Here is a 20,055-nt window from a genome sequence, read left to right as displayed (position 1 = left end):
GGAGCACATGACGTTTATCGTATTTTCTTCCCACTAGCAAGTAAGTTCCATGGGGGCAGGCATTTTTATATGGTTCACTACTGTATTTCCTGGGCAATCAGTATTTGTTGAATGAATCAATGAACCTGCCATATGTGTAAGATCTTACAATCAAGGAGGAAGAAAGTAATTAGTTCTAGTTAGAGAAGCAATGCTTCTATTAAAGCAGAAGATCTCACACACCTCTGGAGGGCCTACCTACATTCCCAATGCCTTAAATTGAACTTATTTTCAGCTACATTATTATGGTAGCTAAACTGAGTATCCCACCAGTATCTGTCTGTGAAGCTGGTTTTATAGACCCAAACCTAGAAATTTACACGATTCCGTCTGAATTTTACCTGTGGTCCACGTTATTAGAATATTGATATCAGACCTTTAGTGAATATAATGGAATTAAAAACTATTCTCGTCCATTGTGGACTGCCCCACCATGGAAAGGGTGTGTACTGCCCAAAACGATTCATACTTTTCAGTTTCTTTCCTGTCCTTCTATTTATAAATTGCAAATTATCTAAAATATATTAGTTTTCTCGCAGCTTCCTTGACAGCTGTGATAGTGGTAGTGGGTAGAGAAACCAGTACTGGGAGTAGAAAGAAGGATTTCTATTGCATAGTCATAGAAATCTGAAACCAATTGTACATGTGAAATATGCCTAAATGTACCTTGTAACAACCTAATGTATAATAGCAACTACTATCTGAGACTTTCAATTACACTATCATACTATTTTTTATTACAATTGTGATGCATTATTGCTGAAAATAAACTATCTGATCTAAATGAGGTTCTTAAATTTGAGTATGCATTAGAATCAGCTGGAGGACTTGGTGAACCAGATTGCTGCCCCCTCCTCAAGTTTCTCTGTAAACTCTGCAGTGAGCCTAAGAATTTGAATTTCTGACAAGTTCTCAGGTGATGCCAATGCTGCTGATCTGAGGATGTGGATGCTACGCTAAGATGCTTTGTCGGTGGTCTGATGTAAAAGGCACATGTCCTTTTTAAAATATAACTGTGCTCTGTTCTGCTTTTTGTTCCCTCTGACAGTCTTTCTGCCATTCTGGAGTGCAGTGGTACAATCTTGGCTCATATAACCTCCACCTACTAGTTTCAAGCAATTATCATGCCTCTGCGTCCCCAGTTGCTGAGATTACAGGAATGTGCCACCACACTCAGCTAATCTTTGTAGTTTTAGTAGAGATGGGATTTCACCGTGTTGGCCAGGATGGTCTTGAACTCCTGGCCTCCTGTGATCTCCTGCCTCAGCTTCCCAAAGTGCTGGGATTACAGGTGTGAGCCACCAGACCCAGCCTACCGATGTTTCTTAAGCCTAAACTTTTAAGAAAAGACTGATATCAATTATTAGGATAATTATACTTTTTTTTTTTTACCCCTTTGAACTTCAGCAGAAAGGCAGCCTACATCAAAACACTTCACACTAAATACTTTTTACACAAGAGAGCTACCAACTCCAGAATCAATACTTCCTAAATGGAAGCATCCATTCATTCCTACAGCTTCATATTTCTTTTTACTCAAATCAGACATAGCCTGATCACAGCTTCACTCTCACGTAACTCTTTTTTCTTTCCTGATTATGTTGAAATCACATAAGATATCATTCAATTACCCTCCAGCTAGCACTCCCAATGCCTTTAGCTGGGATTTTTCTTCCACTGTGCATTTATTTAAGTTCCTAAAGCTGGACTCATCCTAATGTTTTGTCCTTTACTTAAAAACTAGTGTTTCAAGTTAACTGCAGGGTAGTGGTCAAGACCATGAGCTGTGGAACCAGAACAAGTTCAAATATAGGTTCTGTCACATGCCAGATATTTAACTTTGGGCATTACTCAGCCTCTTTGCACTTCATCTCAACAATGAGGATACCAATAATGCCCATCTCATAGCATGACTGTTACGATTAAATGAGATTCTACCTGTTAAGCGCATATAGTAACACCGTGTATATTATAGCTATTATTATTACCACCCCTTCCTCTATTCCTATCTCGCTTGCCAGCTTTACTCAGCCAGCTAACCATTCTTGGGAGACAAAAAAAGTCTTCTAACATAGTACACAGGGATACTACAAATTCAGGGAGCCCAAAATAGTAATACTGAAATTTATATAAGAGTAAAATCACCACTAATGTGTCATTGGTGGTTAAATTTTGTTAATAAATTACAATTTAGTACTTACATGTATCAAACCTTTTGCTAACATTTTTCTCAGTTAATCAGTCTAACCATAGAGCTGTATTTCCAGCTGTGCCATGAACATCACCCAGAAGTTCTATGACATATTCAAAATCTGTACTCTTCTACTCCAAACTTGCTTCACCTCAGTGTCATTTTCCATCACACTGAATGGCATTATGATAAGGTAGTGGCCCAAGACAGAAAGCAGGGAGTCATCCTTAACTCTTCATTCTTCCTCTGCTCCCCCTGATCCATACCCACCTCTTTTGTATCCATGGTGTGTTGCTAAACTGGAGATGAACTGAAGATAAAGGTTATGGATACAGAGAGACTTTAAAATCAGTGTTACCCTGGTCATGTAAAAATGAAGCAGAAAATTCACACCAGCAAGTAAAATCAAAGAACATATTATCTTGTAGGCAACCCACCCAATCCACTCGCCACTGCCTTCATTCACATTTTCACTTTATCACTCCTGGATCATTGCAACAGCCTTCTAAGTTCCATCTCTCAGGTTCAGGGTCAGGTTCCAGCCCATGCTGAGGTCTGGAGAGAGTGGGTGGATGGGTGGCAAACAGCTGAAAGAAAACTGGAGGAGCTGTAGCTAGGTAAAATATGGCTTTATTCAGCAGCTCTCTCATCAGCAGCTCTCTTACAGTGTCTGCTCTCTCTCTCTCAGCTGTTTGAGCTGGCCACTCCCATGTACAGCTTCGAGGCCGGCTCTCCCTTGCCTTCTGGGTCAGCAGCTTAACTCTTTGTCTCTCTGGGCATGAGGGCACCTATATAATGTCAGCAGGGCAATGATCCCTTTTATAGACAACAGTGGCTTAGAGCCAAATGATGAGCCTTCCCATTTTATGGCTACACGGTTGTGGTAACAAGTGGAATTATACACCTGGGCTTTAAGCTCCCTGAGTCACTCTGGATATTTACCTCGGCCTGTCCTTGACCAAGGCACAGCCATGTTCCTTACACTCCACCCCCTAGGCCGAGGGAGACAAAGGCTTTGGATACACAGGTTATACACATAAGCTTTGGTACACAGGCTGGATATACACACACACAAGCTTTATACATAAGTTTTGGGTACATAGGTTTGACAGATTTGATATACAGCGTTGGCAATCAGGCCTTACCCACTAGACTGAGGGAGTCCTTTTAGTGAGGACCTATGCACATAGGGCAGCACCTTGGACCCATAGGCCACAGCAACAATACTGGAAGCAATAACCTAGTACTAATATTCCTGCTATGCTACCCATGATTAGTAGAACTCAATGTAGGTCAGAGCCCAGAGATACATCTCTGCAGGGAGTCATCAGTAAGGTGCTCAATCACTTTAACCTCCTGTGACACCCCCTGTAAAGCTGCCATTATGTTCTGGTGGTTGTCAGGGATGAATGTACATCACTGTGTCTCTACAAGGGCACAGGTGCCACCTTGGGCAGCTGTGGCTCTGTCTAAGGTCATCCAGTTTTGCAGCACCACCTTCCTAATCTGATTAACCTTATCAGTTGACAAAAGGAGGGCAACTCAGGTATGACTCAGGGCCAGAGCTGTGTGCTCTGCAGGGGCTGTAACTTGCATTTCCACAGTAATGACACCTACTCTAGGGATAGTTATTGCTAAGGGATAGAACCACCAAGAGGCCCATCGCACTCGCAAAAACTGGGAATTGAGCACCTTGTAGTCATGCAGGTGACTAGGCAATGTGGGAAGCACAGTGGCATGCACATAGGGCCACCCCCAGGTACATTCCAATTGGCTGGCAAATATGGCCATCCTGTGCCTCCACAGACCCATCAACTTCAAGGGGGCCACAAAGTCCACTGGAGTCCAGCCTTGGTAAGGCCACTTACTCCACCACACCCTTGGTGTAGTGACACGTGTTATGTTTGCACAAACCTCAGCAGGCAACCATCCCACCGTGACTGCTCTATCCATCGTGGTACCCACAATGGGGGCACCACGTGTTCTCCCATTAGTCAGCTCCACCCATCGTGGACACTAGAGTCAGCCAAGGGGCAGGCTTGCCGTGGATTTTGCAATGCCCCCTATTCAAAGCTTGCTGTGTTGCATCCCATCCTTTGTCTGTGGGGCCCCAAGTTTCTAGCCATGTCCAGTTCTGCACAGAAGCTGGATGCACGTGCCAGGGCAAGCCATCCACAACTGTTGCTAAAAGGGCAGTGCAGATCCAACAGTTGGAGACACTGGTCTGGGTGTAGGTGTGGGCCCAGTCCACAATGTTATTGGAGTATGCCAACTTACAGCCGAAACGACAAAGAAAGCACGGGTACTAATAGGGGTAAATCACATCCCTCAGCAAAAATACAAATCAGCTTTTCATTTCTGGGTAACAATGCAGCCACCAAGGAATCTGCCCTGGGCAATGATACGACACCTTATCAGCTTTTTATGGTTCCTGTGGGTCTTGCACCCATGCCAAAGTCACAAGGAAGTTTATGATAGGTCACAAGGACAGTACACATGTTCCCTGGAAGAGGGTTCCTTCCCTGGCAGTTCCCCTGTGACTGGCTGTGAAGATCACATGTTAAATACCCAAGGAGTAACATGTAAGTTATACTGCAGACCCTTCCCCGCGGGGTGCTACAATCACCAACCAGCTGCAATGGGGGGCTTGGAGAGTTCATGGCTAACACCAGGGTTTTTTGGTCTCCCTACCTGCAGGGGCACTGGGGCAGGTAATAACAGATTACCTTTCATCCCCATAACTGGTTGGAGAAGGTCATCCTTTCTCTCATAGATCCAGCCACATGGCCTGGCTCTACATGGGTTGGTGACTAGCTAATTTTGTAACTTTCAGGTAATTAACCACAAAGTTAGACCTCGATAAACCGTCCAGCTATAGCTGCAGATTACCGTAGGTATTACCTCCTTGGTGATCACCCTCCATACTGCTCTGAGTTTAGCTATTAGCTACTTTGCCCACAGTTGGTATTAAACCATATAGTGTGGACAACAGTCTAGGAAGCAGTAGCACCTTGACTAGACCTATCTGTGTACCATGCCCCATTAGGAATAGGGGGACGCCCTTCCTTATGGTGAAGCTTCAGAGTCTAGGGGTGCTCTGACCCCATGGACTTATCTTGCATTAGGACTACAGGTCCCAAAACTTCTTATAGCTCTGCTGCTAAGGGACTTGTACTCAGTGTGCTCCACTGCTCTAAGCAGGCACTTGACTTCGCTAAAATGGATGTTTGCACTGTCCCTATCTGGAGAGTCACTGCCCATGAACACACTCATCCCACTTTCAGGTAAGTTGTCCGTAAGATGACTCTAACCCGACTCTAACCCATTCTGCCACGCTCTTGCAAGCCTGAGGGGCAGCATATGCATTTACTGACTGCCTTGCCAGTCACGGGGTTACTTATGAATGCACCCATCCGCTATTACTGTTTCTCCATTAGTGAACACTGGAGCTTAGCTCTCTTCCACAGCTGAGACCAAAAGCCTGTTGGCACTTCCAAGGTCTTTATGCACTGCTATAGGCCGTAGCCAACATTATTTGTGGTCACATATCCATTCAGTTTAAATGGGCACCCCTGGTCAACTACCCATAGGGCTTGTGCCTACTGAATAGCCTGCTTGGTTATCTCCGCCTCACCATCCAATCCCAGGCAAAGTGGGTGTTGCCACTTCTAAATCTGCAAGAGAATCAGAGGTTCACATAACATCATCAACAAGATCATGACATATGATGGGGCTATGCATTCAGTCCTGCAGCAACACTGTAAAAATCCATTGTTGCCCTCCCATGAACTGTTCCTGCCTCTCTGGAACAATGTTGATTGAGAGGAATGTATTGGTCAAGTCCATCACACAGTGGCACCATCCCAGTTCCATTGTCAATCAGTCTAGCAAGTCCATGACAGATGGCACAGCTGCCAAGCCATGCAAAACATCTACCCCCAGAATGTCTCCAAGCATAGTAGAGACATACACGTGCACAAGTGGAGAGCTAAGTGGCTGATGCCAAGGCGCAAAGACCAAGGTTTCACTTTAACTGACTGGCCTTCATAACCTTTAATAAATACAACTCTGCCTGGAAACTTATCCGGGTTTAGGGACCAGTGGATTGCCAAGTCCACAATATAGCCTTTAGTTGTCTGCTGCCCCCCAAGCCAGGAAACCTGGCCAGTTTCTTATCAAACAGAAAAGGCTTTACACTTCCGCCTGACTGCAGCAGGCAATCTGTGAACTGGAACGCTCAGGCAGGACCAGGTTGCACAGCAATGTCCTTCTCCCTAATGACTTGCACTAAGTCTATACATGACTGCAGACATGACTTGCTTGGCTCCTGCAACATAGTGGGGGTGCAGGCTCCATATGAAATGTGTTCCACCACGGTGGTGGGGGGAAGGGTTCCTCGGCTCACCCTTGGGGCCCAACAGCTGTTCATGCTCTATTTTCTGGTAGATCACCAGGCAAGCCTGCAACGGACATTCTTCCTCCTCCCTGCGCTGCATCCCACAGGGACTGGGTATGCACTTTTTGCAGCACAGTTACAAACGCCTATCTCACTCTGCCAGGAAAGGCATGCTTTTCCTCAGTGCTGTGCACTTACAGGTGCTTCAATACCTTCTCCATACTTGTGGGAGACCCTTGCACTGCCTCCTGTGTTTCCACTGGGGCCCATCCAAGCAGTAGCACCACTGTCACCGGGTACCACAGCCCATGCTGTGGCCACATAGCCGACCTGGGACTTCATCCTGCTGATTACGCCAATTGTCAGGTTCACAACTACACCAAATGTCATGCCCAGGGTCCAGCCCCTGCTGAGGTCCAAGGGGAGTAAGTAGATAGGCAGATCACTGAAAGAACACTCGGGGGGCCATAAGCAGGTGAAATGTAGTTTTATTCAGCAGCTCTCCCATCAACAGCTCGCACACATCGTCTGTCTCCACTGCTTGAGCTGGCTGCTCCCACGCACAGCTGCACGGCCTGCTCTCCTTTGCCTTCAGGGTCAGCAGCTCAACTCTCTCTCTCTGGACACAAGCCTGCTTATACAGTGTCAGCAGAGCAATTATACCTTTTACAGACAATAGTGGCTTAGAGCCAAATGATAAGCCTTCCCATGTTATGGCCACATGGCTATGATTAACAGGAGGCGTCATATGCCTGTGCTCTAAACTCGCTGAGTCATTCTGGATGTTTACCTTAGCCTATCCTTGACCAAAGCACAGCGGTGGTTCCTTACACTGTGTCTTCAAGTTTCTTAACCAAAATTGCATGCAACACTCAAAGCTCCTTTATAAACTAATGTTAATACTGTCCTCTCCACTAGAATATCTTCTTTTAAATGAAAGCAGAGTTTCACTTAAAGTATGATTTCCTTCTTTAAATGTTTCCTAATTCTCTAGTTGAAATCCTTCCCTTCATATTGCCACAGGCTTTTATCAATTCCTCTCCATGAAATGTAACAGTTTCTACCTTGATATTTTGAGTTCTATCAAGATACTTTTCAGTAAAGTGAAAATAAGTCAAACTTAAAGAAACAGAGGGTGAAATTTGGGACCTGATTAAAGGCTCTTTGGAACAGTCCCCTGGCAGTGGTTCACAGTCTTTTGTGCATACTGAAATCCCCTGGGCAACTTCAAAAACTATCAATGCCTGAGCCCCAGCCCAGAGGTCATGAATGCAGCCTGTGCATTGAAACTTGGAAAAGCTTAAGTGATTCTGATGTGCAGTCAAGGCTTTGAAGTACTGCTCTGTGGGGACTACAAAAGGGAGTAAGCGGCCAGACGCAGTGACTCACGCCTGTAATCCTAGCACTTTGGGAGGCTGAAGTGGGCAGATTGCCTGAGCTCAGGAGTTCAAGACCAGCCTGGGCAACATGGCCAAACTCCATAGCTACTGAAAATACAAAAAGAATGTAGGCATGGTGGTGTGTGCCTGTAATCAGCTACTTGGGAGGCTGAGGCAGGAAAATCACTTGTACCCAAGAGGTAGAATTTACAGTGAGCCAAGATCGCACCATTGCCCTCCCCCCACCCCCGGGTGACAGAGCAAGGGCTGTGTCTTCACCAAAAAAAAAAAAAAAAGAAGCGATTACTAAAGGCATTTTTTAAACAGAAGCAAAGATCTGGTTGACATCAGATAATAATAAATATTACAACTTGAGTTATAGTGGGCTGTTTAGAAGTATCAAAAGCAGATGTAGGAGTGATTCAGGGTAGGCAAATGATATTGTAGGAAAGTGTAGGAGGCAAAGAATTTGGTGGCACTTGGTAAAACTAAAATGACTTACAATTGGTTCTAGCCTGAAGTTGAAAAGAAGAGATAGACTGGGAAGAAAGGGAGAACAGTAAAGGGAAAATGCTTGGAATGAGAACCAAGAATAAGTCTGAAGAAGTGGTGGAGATGAGTGGTCATGCAAATGCAGAGGGAATTCTGAAAAAGATGCTGTAAGTTGTGAAGTTTTCAAAGATGACAGAACAGGATGTATGGCAACAACAGTGTGTTGCTAAACTGGACATTTGTAGAGGAGTTTTGAAATCAGAGTCACCCTGCTCATCAACAGTGTTGAAAAATATGCAAGGCAGCATGTAAAAATCATCCGGGGACACAGCAACTTGGAGATCTGATAAAGATGCCACCATAATTAAGAAGAGAGGGGTTAGAAGCAGTGGTGTGGCTATGAAAAGGGGAGGTAACAAATTGTGGTAGAATAACACTCATTGGTAGGAAAGAGATCACCCTTTTTTCTAAAGTACACTTCCTTCCCCCCACTTGTAAAACCAAGTATGTATTTAAAGATATTTCTGTGCTGGTAAAAGTATTAATTTATAATCATTATTTTTCATCACTAAGAACTAAACATTAAAAAATATAGCAGGTAAAAAGCCAAAAAAAATTTATATTTAAAATACAAAAACAGGGCTCATAGTAAATGATGGAGTGGGAGGATGGAACTGGCATGAGAAGGGCTCCTTCACAGTACCAGCATGTGAAGACTTCCTCTGCTTGTTTCAGTGCCTTCCCAAATGCTGATCTTTCCCCCACTTGATACCTGCATGCTGCTTGAAAACCCGGTAAGTGTGTTGAAGGAGTTTAAATCTCATTAGAAAAGCCAAATCCCTGGCTTACTAAATCTTTGAAGGGCTCACACTAGTGCAAAAAAAAAGAGCTGAGTAACATTCTCTACAGGAAAATTGCACAATAATAATTCTATAGCAAGAGATAGGGATATTATCAATGTAGTATGTCCTATAACAAGAGGTTCTGTATAGATGGAGTAAGTCATTTTACCTATAGCACCACCCAAAAAGAGTTGAAGTGCTTTAGAATATTTTTCACTGTAGTAAAATATTAAACCTAATTTATCTGAGGAGTGATGCAAAAAGCAAGCTTAATTCATACAAGGAACATCAACTCCCTACTGTAATTCACCTTATTAGTCCCATGTCATTATGACAAGATATGTTTGCATCACTAGGTACAACAGAAAATGGTGTGTAGCCCACAGAACAGGTGAAAATCTGTTATAAGGAATAACATTTGATGTAGCAGTGCTATTTCTAAGTTCTATTTAGTAAACCCAGAGTAAAAGAGGTTTATTGATCTGTTTACAACATTCTAAACACTAAGATTAAAACTGTTTTGTTCTGACATAAAAGAAACAGCTATGTAAAGCACTTAGTCCACTACCTGGCACACGGTAGCCACTCAGCAGACAGTTCCCCTTTTCACTGGCTTGACCCCTCCCCTCCCACTCCAAATATAGATTCTAACCACCCTTTAAAAAACAACCATAGAAAAGTATCAGAGCAAAAAAGTACACAGTGTTAAATGTTAAATGTCCACATTGACAAAGGTTATATTATAGAAGTATGCACATGCCAAGTTCTTACACATGGGGGTAACTCAGATCTAAGACTGACAATGATGAACAAAGTAAAAGGAGGAGAAAAAAGAAAAGGAAAAACCAGTGAGGATGTGGAGGGAGAATGAAGAACACAATGGCACTATCAGTGTGTATAGCAAACAGATTCCTGAAGTGCCAGGTGTCATGATACTATCCCACATAACAGTACACAGAGCTGGAGTGACCCTGGAACTCCAGGTTCAGGGACTGCCAACACTACAGATGCATTCATTGTCATAGCTTCAGTGATTTTCCTGGGCAAATGATAGGAATCACTTTAACCACCGCACCCCCATCAGCTGCTATCCTCTAGTGGCAGAAACATTAATGACCAAAGAATGACAATTTATCCTGATTAGGTGCTGATACTTTTAGGAGTAGTGTCCTCTCTTTTCAGTGTGGACCCTCGTCCATCAGGAAATAACATTACTCTCCCAGGGGAAGCTCAAAATAACACTTAAAATAGTGTTCCTGCTAAATCCTCCTGTTGCCCTGGTGCTATGCAGTTCCTTTAAAGAACAGCTCTTGTGATTAACACAGTCAAACGTCTCTAAAGTTGCATGTAAAAAAGCCTTTATGTACCAAACAAGGCACGCCTCACACCTGGTCATTTGCCCAGCTTTTGCCCTGATTCTTCCTGACCTTAGATTAGTGCCTCTCCTCCTTTAGTCTTCCATGGGGTGGCAGTTATAGCCAACTACTGCCCTTCTACCCGTGTCTCTGAATTCCACTATTGTTAATATTAAGCAACTCACAAAATTCCTCTTCACTAGGTCTCCCTCCAAGTTTGCCCAATAGTTCAAATCCCAGTGTTAGTCTTAGAGAGTTCAAAGCTGCTCATTAAAATTATGCATGCTAAACTGTAATAATAAATTTTGGGCTAAAATTATAATATTTTTTCAAAGTAATTTAGAGTGAAAATTTTCAGAATTTTCTGTTTTGCATAATTGGGAAAAACAGCCGAGTTTTTCAGATTAACACATAATGGTGGTATTACAACAAAGATTTATCATTATTTCTTCCCTTATTAATTCATTCATTCAAAAATAGTTGAGTACCAGGTATTCTGCTGGACCCTGTGAATATAGTGAACAAAAGAAAAATAATCACAAGACATTATAGCTATAATTTCTATACTGTACTACTTATCTCCAGAATTATCTGGCATAAAAATTTTATTTAATTAAAAAAAAAACAAATTGGGGAGTGGGAGAAACACATGGGAAGTAAATATGCCATGACTAAATATCAAATGAATTCTTTATATCTAAGTTTTATGAACATGTAACAATTATTATACCTAACACTGAAATATTTGCTGTTCACTTAAAGAATACCAGTATTTTAAAATTTCACTATACAGATACATATCACAAAAAAATGTACTAATTGCTTGAACAGAACTGTTTATCAACAGTAATAAAATTTTATAAAATGTTCATGCCAAGACTGAAAAAAAATAGCACAATGACTTTATAACTAAGACATACTATAAATATATTATCAAAAGATAATTTCTACTCTTCCTAGCACATAAAAGATAATTTATGGTTCCCAAACTTAATTGTTTCTGTATTAGAACAAACATACAAGTATATCCATAATTTTCTTACCAAAATAGAGCCCAATATACATACAGAAAATAATTAGGAAAATAAGTTTATCCTTAGCTTTAACATGGATGTGTAGATATAAACATGTGCATTCACAGGAATAACATACACTGACAAAAAATTATACTTAGCAAAGGTCCAAAATTAAACTACAAAAATCCTGCTAGGAATTTTTTTCTGTCTTTGAGGCTTAACAAAGGATGCAGAAAATTACTGAAGTAACAAAAAAAGGACACAAAAAACACATTTCAAACAGACAAACTGCTTGTCAGTATTAGGACCTGATTTGACATACAGGTTTAATCCACTTCCTCAAAAGTCATGCCATCAAGGTGAAGGATGAACATCTTCCACTACTAAATGGGGCTGGCTGTCATTATTCTGAGAAGCAGGATTTACCTCCACATGGATTACTTTATCTGAGGTTCCTGCAGGAGAAACTTCGTTATTTGTCTCCTCTTCACTAGGTGATAAGGTTTCAGGCAGTTCATTTGACATTAGAAATTGCAAAGGTTCTGTTCTATTTTCAACATCCACTTGAATCCCCAAAGCTTTAAGAATATCGCATTTGCAAACAGGGCATGTCCCGTGGGGTAAAATCCAGGGGTCAATGCAATTCTTGTGGAAAAAATGTTTACAAGTCAGAATACGAACTATGTCATTAGGCTTATAGAATTCAAAGCAAACGATGCAGCGATCCCCATTTGGATTTATTTCCTCATCCCCCTCTTTTAACACTCGAAGCTGGAGTTGTCCAAACGCATTCTTAAGATCTGCTGCTAATCGCTGCCATCTCCGGTTCTGAATCCTTGCTACCCAAAGTCTATAAATGCGGTAAAAGATGAAATATGCTAAGGTAGCAGTTGCGACAATCACAAAAGAGACCAAATAGTGATTCACCCAGATGGTGTGCTTTCTTCCCACCTCAACCATGGCCGTAACGAGAACTCCCTTCTTAATCAAATGGAAAATTTCTGTGCCTTTTAAGTTACCAATCATAACCACAACAACACCTTCAAATGCCTGATGAAACATGGGGAACACCTGGTTGCCAGTTCCTGGAAAGTTATAGATGATCACTCCACTGGCTCCCTTCTCAGTTGCCACTTTAATTTTCTGTGTGAAGGTACAACCTCCACGTTCAATAAGGGCAAGCCAGGTCTCTGAGTACTTTGATCGGCTGAAAATGGTATTGGGATTACAAGCATTTTGGGTATTTCCCTCTGGTGGTACTATAATTCCTGCCACTCTCTTCAAAGTGGAGCTTCTTCCAAAGATTCCAGTCTCTCCCAACTTTGACAACACACGATTCCCAACATGAAATGATATGTTCATGTAAGCCGTCCAAACACTTGCTCTGCAACAGTTCTGACCAACAAGCCAAAGAACGCTGAACTTTATAAGCCAGGAAGACACAGTGTTATTTCTCCAAGTGCCAATCTTGAGTAGATGCATCTCTCTCTTCTCCTAGTGACTTAACAATCAACCCAACAAACAGTTCCACATCTGTTGACAATTAATTTAAAATAACAAAGAGAAAAAAATCTTCAGGATCCAAACAAGATCCACTGTCTTCCAGCATGTTTCTCTAAGAAATTCTTAAATATAGCTTATGAGTTTCAGATGTCTTATTAGAGAGGGGAGAAAAACTTTAGATTGAAAAATAAATCCCCTACTCTACATACTGCTTACTGTTGTGTGATGTGATTATGACATGCAAGATCAGGCAGCCAATTAGATAAGAGCTTAGAGCAAACTGTGAATTTATTAACTTAAATGCTGTTATGGGTGATTTCTATGTTGTGTAAGATGGATAGAATCACTGAGCCACACATATAATGGTACTGGGTAGCACACGAAACTAAAAATTAAATCTAAAATTCATAAAAAGGCATGCTCTTCAAAGCCTGAAAGCACATGTAAGAAGGCTACATACTTTCTTTTAATAGCAAGTGAAGGAGATATTGCCAACAAAGTGGCAAGCTAAAAAAAAAAAAAAAGTATAATTAAAAATTAGTGCTGTGATCAGGTGTGAGGCAAAAGTGGCGAACTCAGTGACATTATTTTTATATCAAAAAGCAAAATCACAGTGCTAATTTTTGATTCATCACATAAACCCTTGTATTGCGTTTATTTAATTTAAGCTTGCTGAGAAGTTTGTTGCTTTAATGTTTTGATGTTTTAAAGTAGGGGATCCTGCTTAGTTTACTTCTGCCTCACTTTCTCCATCTTTCATTGACTATACAAATGGAGTATGTCTGATAGGAGTAAAGACAGGACTGACATTTAGGGAAGCTAATTTCTCTGCAGACCTTGACATCCATTATTAATCAAACAATATTTTGAAAGAGGAAGAGAAAAGTGTGTCCAGGGAAAGATTAAATATAGTCATATTAGTTTGACACAATTCATTTTTTAAAAACAGCTATTAAGAAAAACTTCAATGTGCACACTTAACCATTAGCAGCAATAAGTAGATCTTTTATCAAATATTTTTGCAGAACTCAACAAATATCTCTATTGGAAGATTCTACACTCTGTCTGCTCTGACTACGTTTTTGCTACAATCATGTCAGCGGCACAATATGACCTCAAAGCTAAAGGATAACGTGTGAACTCACAAGCATAATCACAAGCAGCCACGCTGCTACTGATACACTGTCTTGGGGGTGAATCTCAGTGTTTTTTGTTTTGTTTTGTTTTGTTTCCAACCAGCTAGGAAACCAAGGCCAAAGCTTCTGACATTGAACATAAATGTCTCTGGCCTCCATGTGTAAAGTGCTAAAAGTCTTGATTGGATCTCACCAAGACTAATGGAGCTGCTACTTCTTATGAAATGTGAATCTACCACATGATAATTTGAAACAAGAAAGGGCCCTAGGAACCCAACTAAAACTAGTATGAAAAGAATACTGATGATATGAAACCTACCCACAATGGTTGATTTTCTCTCCCAAAGGCCATTAATCCAGTTTTATTTCCATATGTCCCTGTATTTTTTAAAAGGTAGTACATTGTGGGTATACTCATGAAGTGCCACTGAGTTAGGCATCAAAGGTTTAGCATATCATCCAGAAAGAGAAATTTTCATCGACACAACAATATTTAAATCTTTCTGTCTCTCATTTTTATATAGGTGTTTATTCATCTACTAGAAAAAGAAAGGAAGATGCAAAATAAGGCAAAGAATATAACATGGAAAGGCAACTGAATAAAATTTTAGCTCTGCTCTATGTTATCAAAATGCCCCAGAGAAACAACATACCATTTGAAGAGGAAAAAGGAAGCATTTACTAAGGACACTTCTAGGAAAGAAATCTGCTACCATAGCTGAGTCACTATGGACTTAACGAGGACTTAAAGAGCTCTGGCAAACAATGGTGAATGTTTGCAATGAGGCCTATAATAATTTAGAACACGTTTCCTTACATAACTAAAGTATTATCATCTAAAATAATTATTTAGAACACATTACCAATCCAATGAGTAGCTTTGGAAACTAGATTTCCTGGGTATTAATAAAATTAATTAATCATGGAGAATCAGAGATATAAATTATTAGATACAAAAATTAGTCAAAATGTGAAACAAAGTACAAGAATTAGTATTAAAAAAGGAAACTTAAAAAGCATGGCTAATTCTCTATAGCAATGTCACAATCCTAGTAACCTGAAGAAAAACACTTTGTTTTCAACATATACTAATGTTCTTATCTGGATAAGAGCAAAAAGGTATAACAGTTAAAACTGATTAGAAAGACGAGAAGTACAAATAGCTGGGCATGATATGGAGTTTTATTGAAACACGAATTTCACACTTGTTGGTACTTGGGTAGAGAAGCTGAAATTTTCTCTCTTTATAAAGTACAATAAGAGAATTTAATCTTAATATTTGGAAAGATCTGGTTACATCTTCAGAAAATTCTCGGGATTTCTTAAATTTTCAGCATGTCACACTTGCACATGGGACATGTCCTATGGGCTAAAAGCCAGGGGTCAATGCATGCCTTATGGAAAAAATGTTTGCAAGTTAAAATGCGTACTACATCTTGGGGTTTGTATGTGTCAAAGCAAACAACACAACTGTCTTCATTTGGGTCTAATTCCTCATCCCCTTCTTTAAGAACTCGCAGTTGAAGCTGGCCAATAGCTTTCTTCACATCTGCCTTTATCTGACTTCGTGTCCTGGTGGAAGAATTGGGCACTCTAGGTCTCCAGACACAATATAAGAAAAGGTAGGCAACTGTGGCAGCCAGGAAGGTAAACAGAGACATGACGTAATGGCTCAGCCATGGCATGTGCATTCTCCCCACTTCAATGATGATTGTCACATAGACTCCTTTCCGAATCAAGTGCAAAAGTTCCATGCCTTTCAGGTTGCCTATCATCACCGCGACTATATTTTCCGTCCCCTGGTGAGACATGGGAAATACTTTATTGCCCGTACCTGGATAGTTGTAGATGATCACCCCATTTGCTCCTTTCTCTGCTGCAACGTTGATTTTATGTGTAAAAGTACAGCCTCCTCGTTCAATGAGGGCCAGCCAAGAGTCCGCCTGTTCGGGCCTGCTGAAATTGGTCAAAGGATTACAAGCATTCTGATTCCATCCTTCAGGGAGTGCCACCGCACCAGACACCCTTTCCAGAGGAGAATGATTCCCGAACACTCCACTCTCTCCTAATTCTGATATGATCTTATTTCCCACCTGAAATGTTATATTCAGGTGAGCTGTCCAAATGGCTTTTCCATTTGAGTCAGGAAGGCTAAGTAGTAGAAAGATACTAAGCCTCAAAAGTCCAGATGAAACAGAACTATGAGTCGAAGGAGTAATCCTGAGGAAGCTCATGCCTCCATTTGTCTATTAACAGACAAACACGAGAAAACAAAACAACATCAATTGTAAAGGAACATAAAGACGACAGTTTGTTGGCAGTAGATTACTAAAGCACATAAATGGAAAAGGTCTCCCTGGATAAAAGGTATCTTGCTCCTTCCAGCATTTTTATATTTGGTAGATTATCTTTCTCATAGTGAAACAAAATAACAGGACTTGTGATTGGTACCATGTGATTTCAAAAAAATTATGACATCCTAATGGGGAAATTGTGACATCAGAGGTAGTTAAACCAATCCAAGTGTTTATATTAGTGCATTGCATACTGAAATCTTATTGGCCAGAAAGCTAAGCAATGAGTCAAAATATATAACAATTTGAATAAGCTGTAAAGCAATAAATAAATTGGTAGGAATTTTTTAAAGCCTTGGAGTCAAGATACATAAAAATTTGAATCAGCTGTAAAGCAATAAATAAATTGGTAGGAATTTTTTAAAGCCTTGGGTTTCTTCCTTCATTCTGAATAGACAAAGGAAATCTACCCAGTCATGTAAAAAATTTTTTTCTAGCTGTAAGGCAATGGCAAAGATAAAAATAATTCATGTATTAGTGCATGTACCTGGGCCAGCTGCCAGTTTTTATGTATGGTTCAACGCTACCCAATATACCATTCTGTGGGTAGCAGGAGCAAACCATTCCCACCTACTTTCAGCAAAAATGTCTATCCCACACCTAAAAATTCAACATAAAGAAAACAGAGTGTAAACTCAGATTGTTAGCCTGATACAGTCTCATCTTCTGCTGAGAACCTACTGTGTTCTAGGCAAATACTGAAAGTGGAGCATATGTTAGAGAAGAAAATAGAAATAGCCCTACTCTTGTAGAGACTAAGGATTTTAGATGATGTCCTAAGGACAAGAGAAACACACTGTAGGGTTCTAATCCAGGGAGGTGACAAATGTGTTTCAAAGTTTTCACTTCGGCTGCTTTATGGGGAAAGTGTATTGGACAGAGAGAATAACATGAGATGAGCTTAGGTAAAAGAAGATAGTAGCCTGGACTTGAAGTAGCAGTATAGATGTAGAGACACAGACAAAGGCTGAATAACAGATTTAGTAACTGGAAGGATAGTACTAGAAAGAGGAAAGCATGGCCACAATGATAACAAATCACTACATTATTTTTGCAAACTACAGAATCTTTACTGCTTTAAAGATGACTTATTGTTTACATTTATTTTAAATCTTTATCTAAAGTCTGTTTCAGGGAGTCAATAAATTGACAACACCCACTCAAATATTATCTACCATGTATAGGACATCTTTTTTTTTTTTCTCCCATTTATTTTATTGCATTTTAGGTTTTGGGGTACATGTGAAGAACATGCAAGATTGTTGCATAGGTACACGTGTGGCAGTGTGATTTGCTGCCTTCCTCCCCATCACCTCCATCTGGCATTTCTCCCCTTGCTATCTCTCCCCAGCTCCACACCCCCCACCGTCCCTCCCCTATTTCTCCCCAACTGACCCCTGTGTGTAGTGCTCCCCTCCCTGTGTCCATGAGGACATCTTCTATGTGCACAGCAGGCCACAAAGTCCTAGGGATAGAAAAAAGACCCTATTTCCCAGTGTGCAAAATGGACATGAACATTTAATCATTAACATGATAGAGTTTTCTCATTTTGACAAAAGCATTTATTATATTCCCTGGCCCATTATATTTTAGTTAATATTTGCTTTTTTTTGGAAAAAAAAAAAAAACTAGCAAACAGTCTATTAGTCCCATTCATACAATTCTATTAAAGCATGACTCAGTTCGCATCTGAACTGTCCTTACAGGTAGACTTTTTCTTTATGTTCAAATGGGGTGAATTCCTGGCTGATTCTATCAAGAGTGACAAATTGAAGCCTCATTAAGAAGACGGTTTAACATCATCATATTAGAGGCAATTTGTTAGATCTGTGATTATTTAACCTTTGGAAGCGGAATTACAAAATAATGTAATTCTGACTTTTTTATTTTGCAGATTTTTTTGTGGATGAAGAGTTTAACTTGTAACTACATTTTGTTTTAAAACATATCTCACATCAAAAGGTTCTCTGTATGGTTGAAAAGACTAATTTGAAGAACTTAGCTAATTAATTCTGTTTTTCTCATTATAAAATAAAGTGGTTAAAGCAATGATAAAACGGCCCTCTCTTTTGCCCCAGTCTTAGAACAAAATAGACCTATAAGAAACAAACATCTATCTCTAACAAAGTGGTTTTCAAGTTAGGAGCAATTTCTGAAGACGTTTTTTATTGTCACAATTAGAGAGTGCTACTAGCATCTAGCAAAAATACACCAGGGTTGCTGCTAAAACACCTTAAAATGCACACAGTATTCCCACATGATAAGAAATTATGAGGCCCAAAATAACAATATTAAGGTTAAGAAACCCTGATCTAATGAAATAGCCTAAGGAGAGAAGAATCCCAAAACTCTTCCATCCCTGATGGATGGGTCAGGTATAAATTCTTGACACAGAATAAGCTTTTATAATTGGCAATATCACCATCAAGGATAATGTCCTCAATGCAACTCAATTTCCCCAGTTTTCCCTGGAATAGAAATAGCAGAGATCTGTACAAGTTACCTATTAGTCCATTAAGTATGATGTCAAATTGCATCTATTTTATCAGAATGAGGTCTAAGAGTCTTCTTGGAGCAGCATGTGAATGGGGGGGGGGGGGAGAAGAGAAAGAGAGACTGGATCACTGAGGTAAGTGTAAAAAAATCATTTTTTTCACTATAAATTACAACTATATACATTTTCTTGCAAGAAAATATGTGTGTGTATGTTTATATATATAAATATATGTATTTTTATATATAAAAATGTTTTATATAAATAAAAAATATATTTTTATATATGTATTATATATTTTATATATATTATATAATACACACACACAAACACACACACACACACACATTTTTTTTTTCCAGGAAGTTGCCAGACTTCTCTCAGTGTCACTTTGGCTAGAATTACTTCACAAACCCATGCCTAATGGAATCCTTGGAAACTGCAGTGGAGTCAACATGATGGTCTTAGGTTAATAATGATTTATCCTGTTGCAGAGAGCTCTTTCCCTGGCTGAGCACATGGCCAGAGGAAGGGTGACGATTTGAATGCTCTGTTACCAAGGGGAAAGACATGAACCAGAAGGTAAGTAGGTAGGCACAATGGCAGTTACAGGCTCTGCATTCCCGAAGTACCCCCAAAGGAATAATACTTAACCATTAACCACAACAAACATGTAATATGCACTATACACAAGTCACTGACATGAGCCAGAGTCTATGCTAATGGGGACACAACATGGCTCTGACCTTAAGGAGGGCACTATCCAGGCAGAATTAAAGGGTTATATGCAAGTTATTTATATATATATATATGTGTGTGTGTGTGTGTGTGTGTGTGTGTGTGTGTGTGTGTGTGTGT

At 40.2% G+C, this 20,055-nt stretch overlaps 3 protein-coding genes across 24 annotated transcripts in view; all 3 read right to left on the bottom strand.

Moving 5' to 3' along the window:
- CADPS2 (calcium dependent secretion activator 2) overlaps window positions 1-20,055 on the bottom strand; it is a 508,211-nt gene that overhangs the window by 320,233 nt on the left and 167,923 nt on the right. The gene's annotated exons all lie outside the window — the stretch shown is intronic.
- Window positions 11,989-15,411, bottom strand: RNF133 (ring finger protein 133). The gene has a single exon (XM_032276150.1). It carries the CDS (start codon window positions 13,190-13,192, stop codon window positions 12,065-12,067), a length of 1,128 nt encoding a protein of 375 aa, XP_032132041.1. The 5' UTR covers window positions 13,193-15,411; the 3' UTR covers window positions 11,989-12,064.
- RNF148 (ring finger protein 148) lies at window positions 15,512-17,889 on the bottom strand. The gene has a single exon (XM_032276151.1). It carries the CDS (start codon window positions 16,581-16,583, stop codon window positions 15,672-15,674), a length of 912 nt encoding a protein of 303 aa, XP_032132042.1. The 5' UTR covers window positions 16,584-17,889; the 3' UTR covers window positions 15,512-15,671.

The sequence above is a fragment of the Sapajus apella genome, unplaced genomic scaffold, assembly GCF_009761245.1.
Source record: "Sapajus apella isolate SASKATOON/1434 unplaced genomic scaffold, GSC_monkey_1.0 scaffold7, whole genome shotgun sequence".
Classification (NCBI taxonomy): domain Eukaryota; kingdom Metazoa; phylum Chordata; class Mammalia; order Primates; family Cebidae; genus Sapajus; species Sapajus apella.
The sequence above is the reverse complement of the archived record's forward strand: the minus strand, read 5'-3'. Positions and strand labels throughout refer to the sequence as shown.